The sequence below is a fragment of the Cupressus sempervirens genome, chromosome 8 (genome assembly GCF_028749045.1).
Source record: "Cupressus sempervirens isolate cs-2001-9-10 chromosome 8, ASM2874904v1, whole genome shotgun sequence".
In the NCBI taxonomy this organism is placed as follows: Eukaryota; Viridiplantae; Streptophyta; class Pinopsida; order Cupressales; family Cupressaceae; genus Cupressus; species Cupressus sempervirens.
The window spans coordinates 487,668,321-487,685,932 of record NC_143125.1 but is presented as its reverse complement, the minus strand read 5'-3'; the positions used below and the strand labels follow the sequence as shown (position 1 = coordinate 487,685,932).

General features: G+C 38.2%; 2 protein-coding genes across 3 annotated transcripts in view; both read left to right on the top strand.

Moving 5' to 3' along the window:
* Positions 1 to 17,612, top strand: part of LOC149543330 (protein serine/threonine kinase) — a 228,814-nt gene that overhangs the window by 85,383 nt on the left and 125,819 nt on the right. For both annotated transcript variants that reach the window (XR_016355617.1, XM_089798158.1), the window contains exons 5-12: positions 9,119 to 9,446; positions 9,653 to 9,868; positions 10,001 to 10,073; positions 10,206 to 10,411; positions 10,504 to 10,566; positions 10,744 to 10,979; positions 11,146 to 11,257; positions 11,505 to 12,008. Coding sequence is in view for 1 of the 2 variants with exons in the window: in XM_089798158.1 (XP_089654284.1) it covers positions 9,119 to 9,446; positions 9,653 to 9,868; positions 10,001 to 10,073; positions 10,206 to 10,411; positions 10,504 to 10,566; positions 10,744 to 10,979; positions 11,146 to 11,257; positions 11,505 to 12,008 (1,738 nt within the window). In the remaining variant the exon portion in view is untranslated. The remainder of the gene's footprint in view (positions 1 to 9,118; positions 9,447 to 9,652; positions 9,869 to 10,000; positions 10,074 to 10,205; positions 10,412 to 10,503; positions 10,567 to 10,743; positions 10,980 to 11,145; positions 11,258 to 11,504; positions 12,009 to 17,612) is intronic.
* LOC149543331 (uncharacterized) lies at positions 15,359 to 17,094 on the top strand. Its single transcript, XM_089796260.1, has 4 exons — positions 15,359 to 15,899; positions 16,011 to 16,135; positions 16,230 to 16,506; positions 16,614 to 17,094. Exons 1-4 carry the CDS (start codon positions 15,678 to 15,680, stop codon positions 16,998 to 17,000), a joined length of 1,011 nt encoding a protein of 336 aa, XP_089652386.1. The 5' UTR covers positions 15,359 to 15,677; the 3' UTR covers positions 17,001 to 17,094.

Here is a 17,612-nt window from a genome sequence, read left to right as displayed (position 1 = left end):
TCAACCGTACGGTGGTCAAATCTCTTCACAGACATTCATCATATGGTCATGCAAAACATAGTGAATAAAAGACATTGCCGTCGTACGGTCACACAAAACAAGAGATGAAGGCACTACCACTATATGGGTGTGCATAGGTAGAGGTTGTCGTCTTGGGAGAGCTATTTTGGTTTGGGAGGCATCTTCCAAGTGACCGAAGAGGAGGGAGTAGGCACCCACAAGTATTATCTGTGTGGCCTCTGCAAATAATACTATCACAGATTAGCAGAAGGAAGCAGTCAGAAGAGGAGCCAAAAATTAAAAAAACGACCACAAATAAAAAATCTTCAGAATGAATAATGCATGATGCCCAAGGGAAGGGAAAGACATAAACAGGTAGTAAAACATAAGTAGTTGCCAGGAAGAGTGTGGGGTTGAAAGAAAATCACAAAAATGGTGTATTCCATGGAATTTTGTGTGGCCCCTTGACCCCGCTGCTGCTGGGGGCGTTGCCCCCTAGACCCCCAGTTGCTTCAGTTATCAGTCATGGGAAGTATGACCAGTTGATGAGACTTGGAGTTGCTGTAGGCATGCAGTGTCTGTGTATCAGAGGTAGAGAGAGCACTAGAGCAAGCCTTTCGAGAGGGGTGATATGCTTTGAGGCACTTGGAGTAGGTGTTGGACGTGAGGCTGTCTTGGTGGATGCATAGAGAGATCGGGAGGAGCTGATCATCCAGTTGGAGGCAGTAAGAGCGACACTTGGCTCAGTGTACCCAAGAGTTGGAAGCAGAGAAGGCGACACAGGTGGCTATCACGGTCAGCTTGGCTAAGGAGATAGTATTGTTAGCAAAGGCTACAGATGCAACGTGTTTTGGAGACCAGTTTGGTAGAGGCACAGAACGAATGTGAAAGTGGTGTGACAGAAACATATCTATCTTGTTGTAGTCAGTCAGTTAATGTATCCTGTTTTGTTAATTTGCCTTAGATATTTTGTAAATGTCGTCTAGAGACAACTTTTCATTTTGGGGGGGATGATGTTGTCGGTAAAATTATAAAATAGCCGACAGGTAGATTAGCACGTTGTCGGTAAAGTTATAAAATAGCTGATGGGTAGATTAGCATCCGAAAGGACACGTGACAGTTGAGTCACCCCTTCGGAATGGTATATGTTCACTGTCCAGAATGGACTTTGGATCATTGTGGTAATCATCATTGAAAGCATTATGTAATCTCTTCGGCATATATGTGAATAATAAAAATACTGCTGTGTTACATGTTCTTGTCTATTGTCTGTATGCATTAAAGTTTTTAAAACTCCCGTACGGTTTGTTTTATAAATACTCTCCATACAGTTTTCACAATGCTCGTACACTATCTTAAGATGTCCATACACCTCTGCCTGCTATACCGTATGGTGTTTGTGTATGGAAAGTTGTTGTACGGTGCCTTAGAACATGGTGAAGATGCCGTAGAATTTTGGGAAGAACCGTACGGTGTCTTAGAATGCACTGTGATGTCGTACAGTCATCATATGGTGCTTTTATAATTTTTTTTTTTCAATTTTTTTTTAACTGCTGCTCCTCATTATTCGTCAACAGGGGAACGTTTCTCACATGATATATTTTTAATTTGGAACTGTTCACCGCTTCTAGAATTTCTCTTCCGTCCAATGTCCATAGCTTTATTGCTCTGTTATCACCCACTTCCAGGATTTGGTATGGTCTGACCCATTTCACTTCAAACTTCCCTGGTTTGATTTCGTTTCGTCTGCTATACTTCAACACTGGCTGTCCCAGTTGAAACTTGTTTAGCTTTAGGTGTTTATCATGCCACGCTTTGCGCTTGTTTTATGTCACCTCTGTGGCCCATTGCGCCTGCAATCGTTGCTCATCGAGTTTATTTAAGTTACACAATCTCTCCCTTAGGTTTTCCATATCGCCCAGTTTGTTGTTGAAACTCAGTACCATGAATTCCGTCGGCTGCCACTCCTTGCCGTTAATAACTGTATTCTTGATTTTAGAACCTTTACTCCGTACTGCTGAAGTTTTTATTAAACCCTTTCTCTTTGTTTCTTGTGCAGACCGTATGATGTGTTTTCCTTGTTGCCAGCACCTTTCTACTATATCCGTGGTTCGACATAACATTTTCTTTTTACACGGTCCGTTTATTGTGTACCGTATAGTGGAATCTTTCATTTTTCTGGGTTCGTACTTTATGTTCTTCCCTTCAGCTTTTGTCGTAATTGCCTTTCCTTCTTCCGCTTCTCTGTATTCCTTCGGACATTCATTTCCATCTTCTTTCTCACCGTTGTCGACCCTTAACATATTACAGGTCGGAAAGAGCTTGTAATCCTCCATTTGCTAGTGGAAAAGGCCATTCACTGAATCCAAATCATCGTCCGTCGATCCACCTTCCAACCGTAGGACTCCTTCCTCATTGGGTTCCAATTGTTGCTTTCCTTCATCCTCTTCTTCGGAATCAGATGATATGGCTTCTTTGCCCACCATTTGTGTGTGTAAATCAATAATGAATCATCGTCTCCTGCTTTCCATTGATAGTGTATTCTTCTTCCAGTCATGCTTAACCCTTGCTTGTACAAGCCATCCTCGGCCCAAAATGGTGTCATATCCTCTCCTCTTCAGCAGGATGATGACGAAGTCAAGTAGGAACGACTGTTCCAATAGTCACTAGTTGTGCCATTAGGACCCCGAGAGGTTTAATCCTGTGTTGGTCTACCGTTAGTAATTGGAACGTAGGTGGCCACAATGTCTGCTATCCTAACTTCTTCCAGGTATCTTTTGGTAGGACGTTTACCATTGAACCTCCGTCCACAATTGTATCTAAAAAGACCGTTCCTAATATACCCATCTCTGCAACCGCCAGATATCGTCCGAATGTGAGGCTAGCAACATTGGGTCCGCTGCACTACTCCACTTCCCTTCTCCCTTCCGTGTTCTCCTGGTAATTTAGTAGTCGGGGCTATGTTTGTGAGTGTTGTCTGTAGTTGAGGCATTGTGAGGATCAGATCATTTGACTTGACTGGTATTTCAGTTTGTAATATCTGGCTTATGATGTTTTGTTCTGCACAGTTCCTCGTTGAGGCATCGGTAGTGTCCTTCAATTGTGATTTCTCTGCCTGCATTGCTTTCTCAATTTTCGCCTGCACTTCTTCCAATCTCTTCTTTTCCGCGCCGATGCTGATCAAATTCACTCTTGATTTTGGGCACTGGGTAGCTTCATGATCTCCAAGACTGCACCATCTACATAACAACTTTTGTGCATTTGTTGATGTACTGTTCCGTGCAAAGTGTCCCCACAAATTTCATGCTCGACATTGAACTATTGGGCGACTGTACACATCGTACTGAATTCGATTGCGGCCCCCATTATTATTGTTGGTATTGTTGTTTTGCCCTCTATTATTTTTGTACCCACCCAAAGTGGCACCATCATTGCTGGTGTTTCCGCTTCCTCCTGACACGGAAGCCTCCTGTGTCAGGAGCACTTGTTGATGCCCTCTTGTTTTCATATTGAAGGGGCATTCTTTTGTGGAATGTCCCATAATTTGACAAATATCACATAATTGGTTTTTCGGACAAGACCCCTTCGTTTGACCTTGTGTCTTGCATTCTGTGCACCATAGCTCGTTTCCCTTCGTCTTTTTCTGCATATTCTTAAATTCCTTCATCATTCTCATCATATCTTTTTGGAGAGCTCGGACCTTCTTACTGTCCTTTTCGTCACCACTGCTATCTTCTTCCAAATACAAGTCATCTGAGTCAAATGAGCTGCTTTTCTTCTTTTTCGTTTTCTGTTCACTCTCTTTGTCCATCGCCCGATTGTATGCTTCAGTGTATGATGATGGCGGCACAATCTTCATTTTCTTCCTCAACTCCGAGCGTAGTCCTTCAATGAACCATCTCTTTTTCAGCCCATCTGCCGGCTTACTTTCCATTTTATTTATTAATTCTTTTAGCTTTCTAGCATATACACGGACTGTTTCATTTTTCCCTTGCTTTGTGTTGTAGATTTCTGCTACGATCTCACTATCTTCTCGCAGCAATTGAAACTTGGCGATAAACTCCTTTTTAATTGCTACCCAAGAAGTTAATTTTTGGGGATCAACGTCGACAAACCAATCAATTGCTACACCCCTTAGGGTTGCTAGAAATTGTTGGACCCATTCATTTGTGTTAGTTACGCCATTTGCCGTCCAAATTGTTTCACATGTCTTACAGTGTTTGATTGGATCGGCTGTTTCATCACCATCAGACTTTGGCAATTTTTCCTTTGGTCCAACCATTACTATTTGAGTTGGAGGTACTTGTTGTGTACCCGCGCTGTTCTGCACACCCACGTTGCTTTGCACCCACACTATTTTGAACACCTGCGTTGTTCTAAACACCCACACTGTTTTTGGCAGTCATCTTATTTCCCACAGTTGTGCTATTTGGTGAAAAAGGGTCTTCGTTAAGCGAAGTTGTTCGTTTCGAAAATGTATCATAGACGAAGATTTCACTCTACGCTTGTGCTCCCTCTGCATTTTGAGCCGTGCGAGTTAATTCCCTTCCGTCTAGAATCTAGATTCTCTTCCCTCGGCATATACAGGTTAAGAAATTCCTCCCTTGTTTCTTCCACCAAATGTAACCACTGTCGAGTCTCTTTCAACAATTCCTCGGTGCTTCTGTGTCAATAGGCAATCTGTTGAAACCTCCATCTGCGTTCGGCCTGTTGTGCCAAAATTAAATTCCCTTATGCGGTGCGTATATCATCTTTTTCCTTTAGCTTATTCTTATTTTTGTTCAGCTGATTCGGCATTAGTCTTCATTCCTCTGCCTTTGTTGTAGGTCCATGGGGCAATGACGCCAAATGTTTATCGTATGGGGTAAATAGTTTAATGCATATAGACAATAGACAAGAAAATGTAACACAACAATACTTTTATTATTCGCATATATGCTGAAGAGATTACATAGTGCTTCCAATGATGATTACCACAATGATCCAAAGTCCATTCTAGAGGGTGTACATATACCATTCCGAAGGGGTGACTCAACTGTCGCGCCCATTTGGATACTAATCTACCCTATCGGCTATTTTATACATTTACCAACAACATGCTAATATACCCGTCGGCTATTTTATAATTTTATCGACAACATCATCGTATGGGGTAAATAGTTTAATGCATACAGACAATAGACAAGAACATGTAACACAACAATACTCCTTTTATTATTCACATATATGCCAAACAGATTACATAGTGCTTCCAATGATGATTACCACAATGATCCAAAGTCTATTCTGGAAGGTGTACATATACCATTTCGAAAGGGTGACTCAACCGTGGCGCCCATTCAGATACTAATCTACTCGTCGGCTATTTTATAACTTTGCCGACAACATGCTAATCTACCCGTCAGCTTTTTTTTACCCTATACGATAAACAACCTCCTCCATTGAGAACACATAAAGATTGAAGACTCTTCAAACTATAATAGACAGAAGTATAATACATATCAGAGCTGCCTGAATAACACCTTGGGAATAGTGAGATATCTATACAGATATACCATCTATTAAGGATCGAGCAAGATATGGACAATAGCAAATATCAGATCACATTGGACTTGGTTATGATTGACTAAGTAAAGGATTCCTTATTTGCACCAAATTGGAAATAAAGATTAAAGCAAGGACATTTCAAAATGAATGTTATAATTACTAGTATGGAATTGAGGCAAAGAGCTAACATCTCTGAAGGACTTCACGAGATATTCTATAATTGAATATTCTTAAGGAAGTGAGGCAGAGAGTCAAATATCCTCTGAAGGATAGTAAATACTGTTAAGGGAAATCATATGCATATGTAAGGATGGATACACCCAGAGTGGGTATCCATAAGGCCTAGGATGAGGAAGAGCTCCCTCCTAGGAAGGATGGATATATCAAAGATTGATTATCCATAAGGTCTTAAAGAGTGAAGTATGTGAAAAGATGGTGCTTAGTGGAGAGTTGTTCTATTAATTAGAGCCCCAGGAAGCACTCCCCCAGGAGCTAAGCATCTGATCACGACCTCTCCTTAAGAAAGGTTTAAATTGGGAATTAGGATCTTATATTTTAATGACTTACAAGATTAAATAACATTTTCATCATGGTTTTTGGATATTGATGTATGATGTAGGTCTCTCTATCAAGAAGGTAGTCACCACCAATTTCAATAACATGAAAATTGTATTTAGGGGAAGGAATATACCAAACCTTCAAACATGTGTCTGTATCGTGTCTACAACATGTCTCCATGCATTAATGTGCATACTTTGTGTTTGCATCGTGCCTTCACACACTAATGTATATATATTTTGAGCATGTTTTGTGTTTTCATATATCCTAGTATATGTTTTTAGTGAGTGCCAAGAATCAAGGACATTGTTAAGGAGTATCAAGCATAATGAACATTCTTAGTGAGAGTTGAGGTTGAAGACGTTCTGTTAAGATTGGATCAAGAGCATTCTTGGTGAGTGTTGAAACTAAGAGGACATTCTAAATGAATTTTGTGGTTCTTAGAGATTTAAGACAGAGACTCTATATCTCTCAAGGCTTACTCATCCTAGAAGAAAACAAAGTTAGGAAAGGTGACAATATCTTAATTTTTTCGCATAATGATATCCTATGAGAGGTAACATCCTCACATAATATCACTATCATGTATTTTCAATTACATAATGTGGATTTAAAAAAAATGGTATATGAAGAATTTAAGTTAGTTGTCCCTTGATCCAAAGATATTGACATGGGGACATTGCAGTAAAGAATGTTTTATCCCACATTGCAAAAAGTACTAGCATGCACCGAGTAAAGAAGCTATATAAGCAAGCCTATCCTTTCATTTGGGGGGTGTTATAAGCATGTAATATTGAAACTATTTCTCCATTGTTGCTGAAAATCAGTGACTAAATTTTCCAAGGACGAAACCCATGGACAAGAAGGTTTTGTACAAAAATCTATTCCTTCCACTGTGGATTCACTCAGAGTTCACTCAAAGTTTGGGCTGTGATTTAGAAGCTATTACGAATGAGTCTGAATACTAGTATTGAAGATTGGCATCTGAGACTTAGAGGATTTTGGCTTCTATTTAATGAAGTTTTTAGCTCAATGCTTTAATGGATATGTGTATAATAAATAGATATATAATGGAGATGAATAGTAATATATATTAAGAGGTTTATCTATATATTAATAATAATGAAATCAGAAATTATATATATGTTAATTATGTTTTATACATTTGTACATATAGTGGTAATACATGAGATATTAATATATATAACTTAGTCCTTAATCCATTGCTATAGCCCTTTAGGAGGATAGTTTGGTTTTGGGTAGGGAGAGGTGGAATAAAAATCCTTCGTAGCATTCATGAGGAAGGACTGTCATACAGATTGGAAGTTACTACAATAGGGTGAGTATAAGCAGGAGGAAATAGTCAGAGAATGGATAGCTAGATACACCATATCCCTCGGGAACGCACACTCACCTCTCATATGGGTGCTTGCAGAGATGGAAATTGCATTTAGAGGGATGTACTTGGAACTTCAACAGGAAAAGGAAGTGATAGGCCGATTGACAGGATTGGGCAATAAAAAAGACTACTCTAGAAGAACAGTGGCAGGTGGAGAAGGATGCCTTGAAGGAAAAGGGGAAGACAGAGAAAGCTGCCTAGGAGGAAAAATTCGCAACAATGTAGGCAAAGAAGATGGATGCCTTGCATGTTCTACAAGGAGTCTGTGCCATACAAAAGGCTGCTGAACAGGATCTCCTACGCCTTTGCAGACCAGCCTCGAGTCTAGGGATGACTTTACAATCTCCTTGCAGTCTGATTTTCTTTCTAGTTTTGTTGGGTAGTCATTTGGAAGACGACTTCTTTTCTTGGGGGGATAAATGTAGTACATAATAAAGTAATATTGTAATTAGAACTAGTTAAGCTTTGTTGGGTTTGGGTAGTTAGGAAGTGAGGAGATGCATCGGTTGGTTTTCCCAACCAACCAACCTTTATATAAGAACTTTGGAATATGTATGATGTACTCATGTTTTTAGTATCAATAAAGTAATAATCATTCCTTGCCATTTTTGGTATTAGTAATAAATGTTCTATTTGTACTATTGAATTTATGTTGCATTGTTTTGTATTAATATCCATTCTATAGTAAGGAATGGGGCTTAGATATGTTAATTATTAAATGTATTATGAATCATCCATTGTTTCTGTAAATCGAATTAAAGTATGTTAAACATTGAAATATGTCAGTCTCCTAGTGGGGACATCACAATTTGAAAACATAAAACAATATTATGTTAATGCCATTCGGGGCATAGTGTGACAGTCAAATTGTGGCTTTTTTAGTGTTGCCACCAAGGTTCAAACCCTCATTGCACCATTGTAATCATGTGCATTGTGCCCTTCCTCATTCATTGTGCTTGCAAATTTGCACATTTGTGTTGATGTTGTGTTGGTATCATATCAAGCAACCTTGTATTCCAAACCCTTGCTGAACTAGTGTTCTTGCAGGCTTTGTACCCTTGTTGGTCTACTACATTTGTGGGTGTGCATTGTTTCCATTAATGTTAATGCATCCATATTGGAAATGAGGTCCCCATCTGTGGCCTCACTTGACTCAGGCCAGAGTTAGAGCTTCCAAGGTGCTGATAAAACATTTTTTAATACATTAAAATAAATAAAATGGACAATTTTGTTTATAGTCAATTGGCATATTTGTTAAAATTTGAACACAATATGTAATCCTTGACATCCATGCACTCATATTTGCATAGCTACTTAATTGTGATAGTTGGGTTTATCTCACTTATCATATTCATGTGGTATCATTCTACTGACTGCATTTTTTAAAAGATGGTTCATTTATGCTCTCAGTTCCTGAAAAGATTGTTAAGCCCAAAATTTCATCGAAATGCTTTGTTGCTTGCTATGTCTTCTGATTGCGAATTCTGTTGGATTTTATTGGCACTGAGGAAAATTCTTATAGTTTTTATGCATATAGTTCCGCATTCCATATATAGCCAAAGTGCTAGACAGACATAACATTTCAAATGCTTGTGTTTAACTTTATTTATTCAGGAGGCCTTCAGCAGAAGCTCTACTAGAAATGCCATATTTTCCTTCGACAGTAAGATCAGCTTATTGGTTTCTTGCACCTGTTCACATTATGGGGAGCAAAAGTTCACGCCTACAATATGCAGCAAAATTAGCGAGAGAAGGAGCTCTACTTTCGATGGGCTCGTTTGCTGCAGAAATGTGCCTCCCATCTTGTTTACCACTTATCTTGGCTCCTCCTTCAGATTTTGAAGTTGAAGCTTCTGTGCATTTGCTAAGGGAATTTATACGATCTTTGAAACCTCAAGCAGCAAAATCAATGTTGCTGCCTTCAATTCAGAAAATTTTACAAGTCAGTTGCAGTTTTCACTTAAGTGACTTTGAAGTTTTCCATGAAGTGACTTCTATTTCAATTTCATAGTTCTGTATTTATATGTTTTTATGACCTATAATTTCATGGATATGTTTCTAGTTTTACTTTGACATGTGGAATAGTCTACATTGAAATTCTAAAGAAACTTCAGGACTCATTGATACATAAACAGATATTTATGACAGAGTGCAGAATCATCACACCTCAAGGTGACCCTTCTTCAGATTTCGTTCATAAGAGATTTATGGAAGTCAGTGGGGTTACAGGCATATTTAGAATACATTCATCCATTGGTTATAATAAATTTATACATCTCATATGATAAGAACTCAGCAGCGGCAGCATCAGTTTTGCTTGTCGGCTCTTGTGAAGAAATTGGTACACCTATCACAATACATCAGGTTAAGAAGGCTCACCTAATCCTTGGCTTATGTCTAGTATTCTTTTGATCTCAAGTATCTTTGTTTTTATAAATTATTAATTCTGCTTTGAATTTGGTATATAAGTCAGTCAATATCTATTGCTTGCTGCAGACTATTCTGCCCTTAATGCAGTGCTTTGGACGAGGAATCACTGTTGAGGGAATTGAAACCTTAGTTAGAATTGGTAATCCTTGACAGATTTGAGCACAGAGTTTGAAGTTTCCTTTTCTTTTTGCTTTTCTAACTTTTTCTTTGGTACATATAAGATTTCTTAGTCAGTAACTTATCTTCTTGTGTTTTTGTTGATGTTTGATAGGGGGGCATCTTGGGGATAAAGTTATTATAAGGCAAATGTTGCCACCTTTACGCAACATTATATTATCTGGCACAGATTTCTCCAACGTAGATAAACAGGAGCCTTTTCACAGCTGGCATACTCTAGCTGTAATAGATGCACTCACAGTTCTTGATGGACTAGTTAGAATTCTTCCAAGTTCAGTTGTCCTTACTGAGCTAGTGCAGGTTTGATACTACTAGTTGTCCCTAATATCTTATAACGGTATATCAATATCTAGAAATGAAAAGATCACGGTGATTTTGATGCTGTTTTCCAGGAGCAAAACAGTGTCCATGCAAAGTTACTCATGCAAAACAATCTAAATCCAAATTTGGTACAGGTATAATTATCATATTCCCTCTTTATTGTCAGTTCTGCTAGTCAAAGTTCTTTATATACTGATATTGACTATTGAAGAGACTTAAGCACCACTTCTAATGAAATTATTAAATACACAATTTTTTTCTTGTCATTTCTAATTTAATGTGTGGATATCTTTTGTATGAATTTTACACAGCCTGCTGCAAAGGCATTACTTGCAATCTGTCACCACATTGGACCAGATTCTACTGCAGCATTTATGCTACCAAAGATTAAGCCAGTTTTGGATGAACTTGCTTTTTCCCAGGAAGTTGATTCTGAAGACAATGAAATGGGGAATTATGATACTTCATCCAGAATGCAAAGAATAAATACTAATGGACATTCTGAAGTTCGTGAAGATGCCTGTGCTAACAAAAAGATGGACCTTGTGTAAGTGTCCACTGCTACAGGTTGAAATATTCTGCTTCTTATAACCATGTGGAAATACAAATGATACTGTAAAATCATCAATAATGTTTTCAAGCTGAAAATGCTGTTCTAAAGTAGTGTCTTGAATTCTTCATAAAAGATGGATTAAATTTTTTTTATGATACAGATTTTTGCTATATCCTTCCCTTGCGTTACTTCTTGGAATTGAGAAGCTCCGTCAGTGTTTTACCACATGGTTGCTTCTGGAGCAAGTTCTATGTAAGCGATACAAGTGGAAGGTATGGATGAATTAGTTGGTTCATATGGACTTAGAGCAATCTTACTCTTGTTTGTACTGTAGTACCAGGAAGAAGCTTTTGCACAATGTGGCTGCAATTAGTAGTCTGAATTCCTCTATGATTATGATGAATGGATGTTTGGCCATAGGTGTTCTTAATTTCTTAACCAGTTCAATCACACGCTATGCTTAGATAGTCTTATCCGATTCTTAGGACTTATATATCTTCCTAATATCTTGAACTGCAGTGGAAATGTGTAGGGGAGATGTCTCAGATTGGAGATATCACTCATGGGATAAGTACCAATAAGAACCCACAAACTTCCTTCAATCCAGCCAGCTTGCTGCTCAATGGTGTAGGCTGGTCAATACCCCAGTCCCAGGCAAGCAAAATAAGCAAGTCTTCAATAACCAGGAAGGCTCCAGATGACCGAGAAAGTGTTAATAATGAAGTGGCAGTGTCTTGTGGCAAATATGAACCTTGGTCGTGGTTACCTACTGCTGTTGACACCTGGGAAGGACCAGATTTTCTAGGCAGACTTGGTGGCATGAAGGATGAGCACCCATGGAGATTAAAAGCATCAGTTCTACATTCTGTGCGTGCACACCCAGGAGTTTTGAGGGCTGTGGCTGTTGAAGATGATGAATGTACAGTCTTCTCAGCAGGAACTGGCCCAAGAGTGAGGGGTATAGTATACAAATGGCAGTTATCAACAATGGATTGCATGATAGGTTATACAGGCCACGAGGAGGTTGGTGATACAAAATTAAAGAGGCTTTATTTGTTGGAAATGAATGAACACTCGTGACATGTTATCCAAATCTCACTATCATTATTTTGTTGAAGTCCGTTATAATAGAATTTAAACCTAGCTGGGGATGCCTGCAAAATCAACATTGGAAAGTTTTTGGTTCATTTTGTCTAATCTGCATTGAAATAGCAAACTTGATCATTTTATGGCAGTTGGTTCTTGTTTATTTTGAATTTTACTTTTCTTTTTGGTTTGTGATAGTGTACCATTATGTAATTGTTTACTGTAGTGTATTTCGTATTTTCAGTACAAGTGTAGTTACCTCTATAGTGTTTTTAATCATTGTTATTATTAATTTGTAACTTCCACTTCCTTCTGCTTCTTTAGGGGGAGAACTTTACCATATTTAGAGGTCTTTAGATTCATAATCTGAACTTTTGATGCTAGCTCTTTTTCTGTTGCTTATGCTGACTAGAGTCATGTTCATCCATTGAATCCCTTCCCTTGGCACTATTAGTGGCTTGTTTTGATTAGGACTGTCTCTCATTTATTCATGCTATTGCATAGGATTAAATTTAGATATTCTATTTTTGCAATTTGATTGTTGGAATTACTTTTAACATGCTTAGTAAGTATTGTAAGTTGATTTGGCTTCCATTGACATTCATTGATCTTTCATGGACTGTAATATAATTTTACCCCTTTTGGTGTTGTTTTTTTAAATTTTTGGGAGCATATACTCTAAATGCTAGCTTGAGAGCAATTATTCATTAATGTTTAGACAGTTGTTACAGAAAGTAATCATTTTGCAGTAGAACTATTTTTCTTCATGAAACATGATAAGATTGAATTTAGTTATCAAGCAGGCCAGGAAATCAAGATCTATTATCATCTATCCTGTTGGTCTTGTTCTCTCTTTCACACATGGATCATGTTTTCTGAGCACATGTAGGTTTATAAACTTTCTCTCTGGAATCCATAAACTTTCTGAGAAGTAAATTCTCGTTCACCCTACATCCATGCGTCAAGTACTTCTTCACTGTCTATGCTGTCATTGTCAGTCTCCAATTCAATGTCAATGGAGCTGTTTGGATCTTCTTCTTCCTGTGGTAGGAGCCCAAAGTTTCCTTGCCATATCCATTTGTCATACTTATGTTCTGTGGTGTTTCGAACAACTTGGGATGGCCTAGTCTTTCTCAAGTGGTTGTCAGAATAATGTTAAGCTCCAAACCCAAATATTCCATTACATGCTTATTTTAGCATCATTGAGGTGTGCAGTGATTAAAAGAGGTTCATGCTTCCAGCTTTGTTTGTTCCAATACTTTCCGAATTGTTTGAATTTCGCTATTAGGTCTTTCAGTTGGGTTAAAGATGCCAAACTCTAAATATTTTTACTTCTGGAAAACAGGCTACATCATCATTTTGTTGCTGTACAGTTTATTGTTTTTCTTTTTCTACAAGCCTCTTATGTTGTTGCTTGCTTGACCTGATATAACTAATAATTATAATCTTCTTCTTCCAGTTTGAATTCGTCACTAACTGCTTCAATTTCATTCTGCTTATTCCTGGCAATATTAGTTCCTTGCTGAGCGAGGACTGTGGCTTTGTTCTTTTGGTGTCGGGCTTCTTTTTTGTGGTCAGCATCTGTTGTTCCTCTTCTATTTCCTCATTTGATGTATCCAATGACCATCAATCCATTCATTGACATGCTGTGACCTTAGTTACCGGATTCGCCTGGAAAAGGCCGGATCCGGGCTCGGGTCCGATTCGGATCCGGATCCACGTATGGATCCGTGAAGATCCGGGCAGGATTTGTAATCTTGCCTGTGGATCCGTAAGGATCCGCGACAGATCCACAGGCAGGATTACGAATCCTGCCCGGATCCTCGGATCCTTACGGATCCACAGGCAGGATTACGAATCCTGCCCGGATCCTCGAGGATCCACGCGCGGATCCGCGTGAATCCGCGGCAATGACAGGAGGAGTATGCAAAAACGTGGGCCCATTATCATTTTTTAATGTTTTTTTTTTGCCCTAAAGGCCCTAAACCCTAAAAACGACCCTCTAAATCACAATGCAAGTTCATTTGCTCTCTATTTTGCTCTCTCATACTTGCTAGTTTGAAGTGAAGTGCTTGGATTCGAAGGAGATCGGTTATGGAGCTTCAAATACCTTGCAAAAAGTGTTTAAGGTATGCATTTCAACCATATTCTTGAATTCTTTCATAGATTATTGATTTATTTTTAGTTTTCCAAATTTTCAAGTTTTTGTGCAAGTGTGAAGCATGGTTTTCTTTCACTTTTTCTAGATTGCAAGAATAGAACAATGAGTAGTCAAGGCTTAGTGGGTGGGGGTGGGGCTGCATCACCAAGCTTCAAAATTGATAAGGGGTCTCCTTTATGGAGACACACAACAAGAGTTGCACAATGTCCTGGGGGTGGGGCATACATATGGAAATGTAATTTTTGCAACATACAACATAGAAGCTCCTATTCCCGAGTGAAACTACATTTTTTGGGCCCTGCGGGTGAAGGAATTCACATGTGTCAAGGTAGTGATAAGAAGGGATTACCAGCTGCACAAATAGTAGCATTAGCAAAAGAGCAAGATGATGCTGATAGAGCAGTTGCAAAAGCAAAATGTGGTGCTTCCCAAAAAACAAATATACCAACACCATCATTTGATCAAACAAACACAAGAACACATCCTTTTTTGCCTATGCCAACTACAAATGATGAAGATGAAGACCCATCTCCACTCACCCGCAAGAGAGGCCCACTAGATAGGGCATTCCAAATTGAAAAGAGAGACATTGCTGATCACAAAATTGGACGTTGTTTAATTGCAAATGGTGTTTCATTTAATTTTGCTAGATCACCTTATTTTAGGGAGATGGTGGAAGCAATAAATGATGCACCCCATGGTTACAAACCGCCTGGTTATGAGAAGTTGCGCACTACCATATTACATGATGAGAGGAAAAATGTAGAGGCTCAACTTCAACCAATAAGAGATTTTTGGGTTCAATCGGGTGTGTCTATTATTTCGGATGGTTGGAAAGATTGTAGAAACCGTCCATTGATCAATGTTATTGCTGTATGCCCTAAGGGGGCAATGTTCTTGAAGGCAGTTGATTGTGAAGGGCAAGTGAAAGATGCATAATTTATTTCACGCATTCTCATTGATGCCATAGAGTCAGTGGGTCCTGATAATGTTGTTCAAGTGGTCACGGACAATGCAAAAGTTTGTAGGGCTGCAGGGATAATTGTAGAGTCTAGATATGATCATATCTTTTGGACACCACGCACCGCTCACTCTCTCAATTTAGTGATGAAAGCAATTGGCACTGAAATAGATTGGGTGAAAAGGATATATGAGGAAGCTGAAGAGATTCAAATGTTTGTGACAAATCACCACATGTCACAAGCAATTTTTAGGAGTTTCTCGGACCTGGAGTTATTGAAGGTAAATTTTTATATTTAATATATAATTGAATATTATTGGATTCCACAATTATTAATTTTTGTTGTTGTTTACATTAACATGTTTTAATTTTTAAATGTTTTACTAACTTGAGTTTAACATGTTCTTAGGTTGCTGAAACCCGCTTTGCCTCTCACACAATCGTCTTGAGACGACTTGTGAAGGTAAAAGAAGCATTGAAGCATATGGTCATTAGCCCCCAATGGGGCATTTGGAAGAATTCCAATACAACAAGGGCTTTAAATGTGAGAAGAATGATACTAGATGAGGATTGGTGGGGTCTTGTGAGTTATGGGTTGGAAATCACCGATCCAATAATGGCAATGCTTCGCTTCGCAGATAGTGATGAGCCATGCCTTGGGGATATTTATGATTCCATGGATAGTATGCTGGAAAAAATTAAAATGGTAAGTTTTACACTCTTTTACAATAATTTTTTATTTGAGAGATATCTAGATTCTAAAGTTTAAATTGACATATTCACTAATTATAATTATTATTCATATTTCATATCTTAGGTCATACAGAGGAGGGAGAATGATCCTGAGGACACCCTTTACAAGAAGGTGGAAAAAATTGTTCATCATCGATGGAACAAGATGACCACACCTTTGCACCTCCTTGCATATACTCTATCCCCGAGGTACTGTAGTTCTTATCAAATGTTTGTGCTTATTGTATCCAATGTTTGTGCTATTGATATTTGATAGTGTTCAATTGTCTTTTGTTATCCCCAGGTACTATAGTGTAGATGTACTTCGCCTTCCAGGTAGAGTGCCACCATTTAGAGATGCAGAGGTTGCAGATGGGTATAAGAGGGTACTAGCTAAGATATTCCAAGATCCAGAGATTGGGGCAATTGTGAGGAGTGAATTTGTTGCTTTCAACTCAAGTGAGGATTTCGACCCTATTGCCATAGCAGACCAAAGCAGGATGGGTGCCATCAAATGGTGGTACCTTCATGGGCAAGCCTTCACGTACCTCCAACCTCTTGCCATAAAGGTCCTATCCCAAGTAAGTTTGTAAAATTAAGCTTAAGGTTAACATTCTCAATTCCTTGAATTTATTATTTAATTTATTTATCTTGATTGTTGTATTGATAATTTTTAATTTCTCTTTAGGTTGCCAGCTCTTTTGCCGCTGAGCGGACTTGGAGTACTTACTCCTTTATCCACTCAATCAAACGCAACTGGTTGGCTCCAAAAAAATCAGAAGACCTTGTGTTCATTCACAACAATTTGTGCTACTTGTCACGGAAGGATCCTAAGTACAAGAAGGGGCCCGAAAAGCTTTGGGATGTAGCACCCGAGACTCCTGATTTAGATATGACCATCCGAGATCTTGCTAGATCCACTTTGATTGATGTGGATGATGAGGAGGAGGATTATGAGTTAACAATCCCCTCTACTACTAGTGGTTTGGGTTCCTCTACTAATACAGATGCAGCACTTGCAGCTCACCAGTACCCCTCTGATGCGGATTTTCTTGAAAATCCATTTGATGATTAAATAAAAAACTTTAGTTTTGACTCTTGACTCTTTTATGAGTAAATCATGTTATAAACTTTAAGTTTAATGATCTATATTTTGAATGTTACAAGCTTTCACTTTCAGTAATTCAATGTGAATGTGTTGATTTTCTTTATAATCATGAAAATAGATTAATTATCAATGTCATTGATCAAGTATACTAGATTCATACTATGAAATGATTTAGTTTTAGAATTATGTATATTTCTCTTATTTTTTAGTATATATAATGCATATATATATATATATACATACATATATATATATATATATATGTATGTATGTATGTATATATATATATATATATATATATACATACATATATATATATATATACATACATATATAAATATATATATATATATATGCACGAATCCTCCACGAATCATAATTGGGAAAAAAAAAAAATCCCGAATCCACGGATCCGATTCACGTGCCCGAATCAGATTCGTGTCACGAATCGGCAACTAAGGCTGTGACCCATTGCAGTTGAACTCTTCTTATTTCCCTTACTCTATGCCCCTCTATGTCATCACTGTGCTCCCATATTTTGAAAATGTTGTTGTACTTTTTCACATTTAAACATTTCGT

Bases quoted from the DNA above. Each gene is read 5' to 3' on its own strand.
- LOC149543331 (XM_089796260.1), top strand. From the start codon at position 15,678: ATGGTCATTAGCCCCCAATGGGGCATTTGGAAGAATTCCAATACAACA. The intron at 15,900-16,010 runs GTAAGTTTTACA...TTCATATCTTAG, and splicing joins TGCTGGAAAAAATTAAAATG to GTCATACAGAGGAGGGAGAA. The intron at 16,507-16,613 runs GTAAGTTTGTAA...ATTTCTCTTTAG, and splicing joins CCATAAAGGTCCTATCCCAA to GTTGCCAGCTCTTTTGCCGC.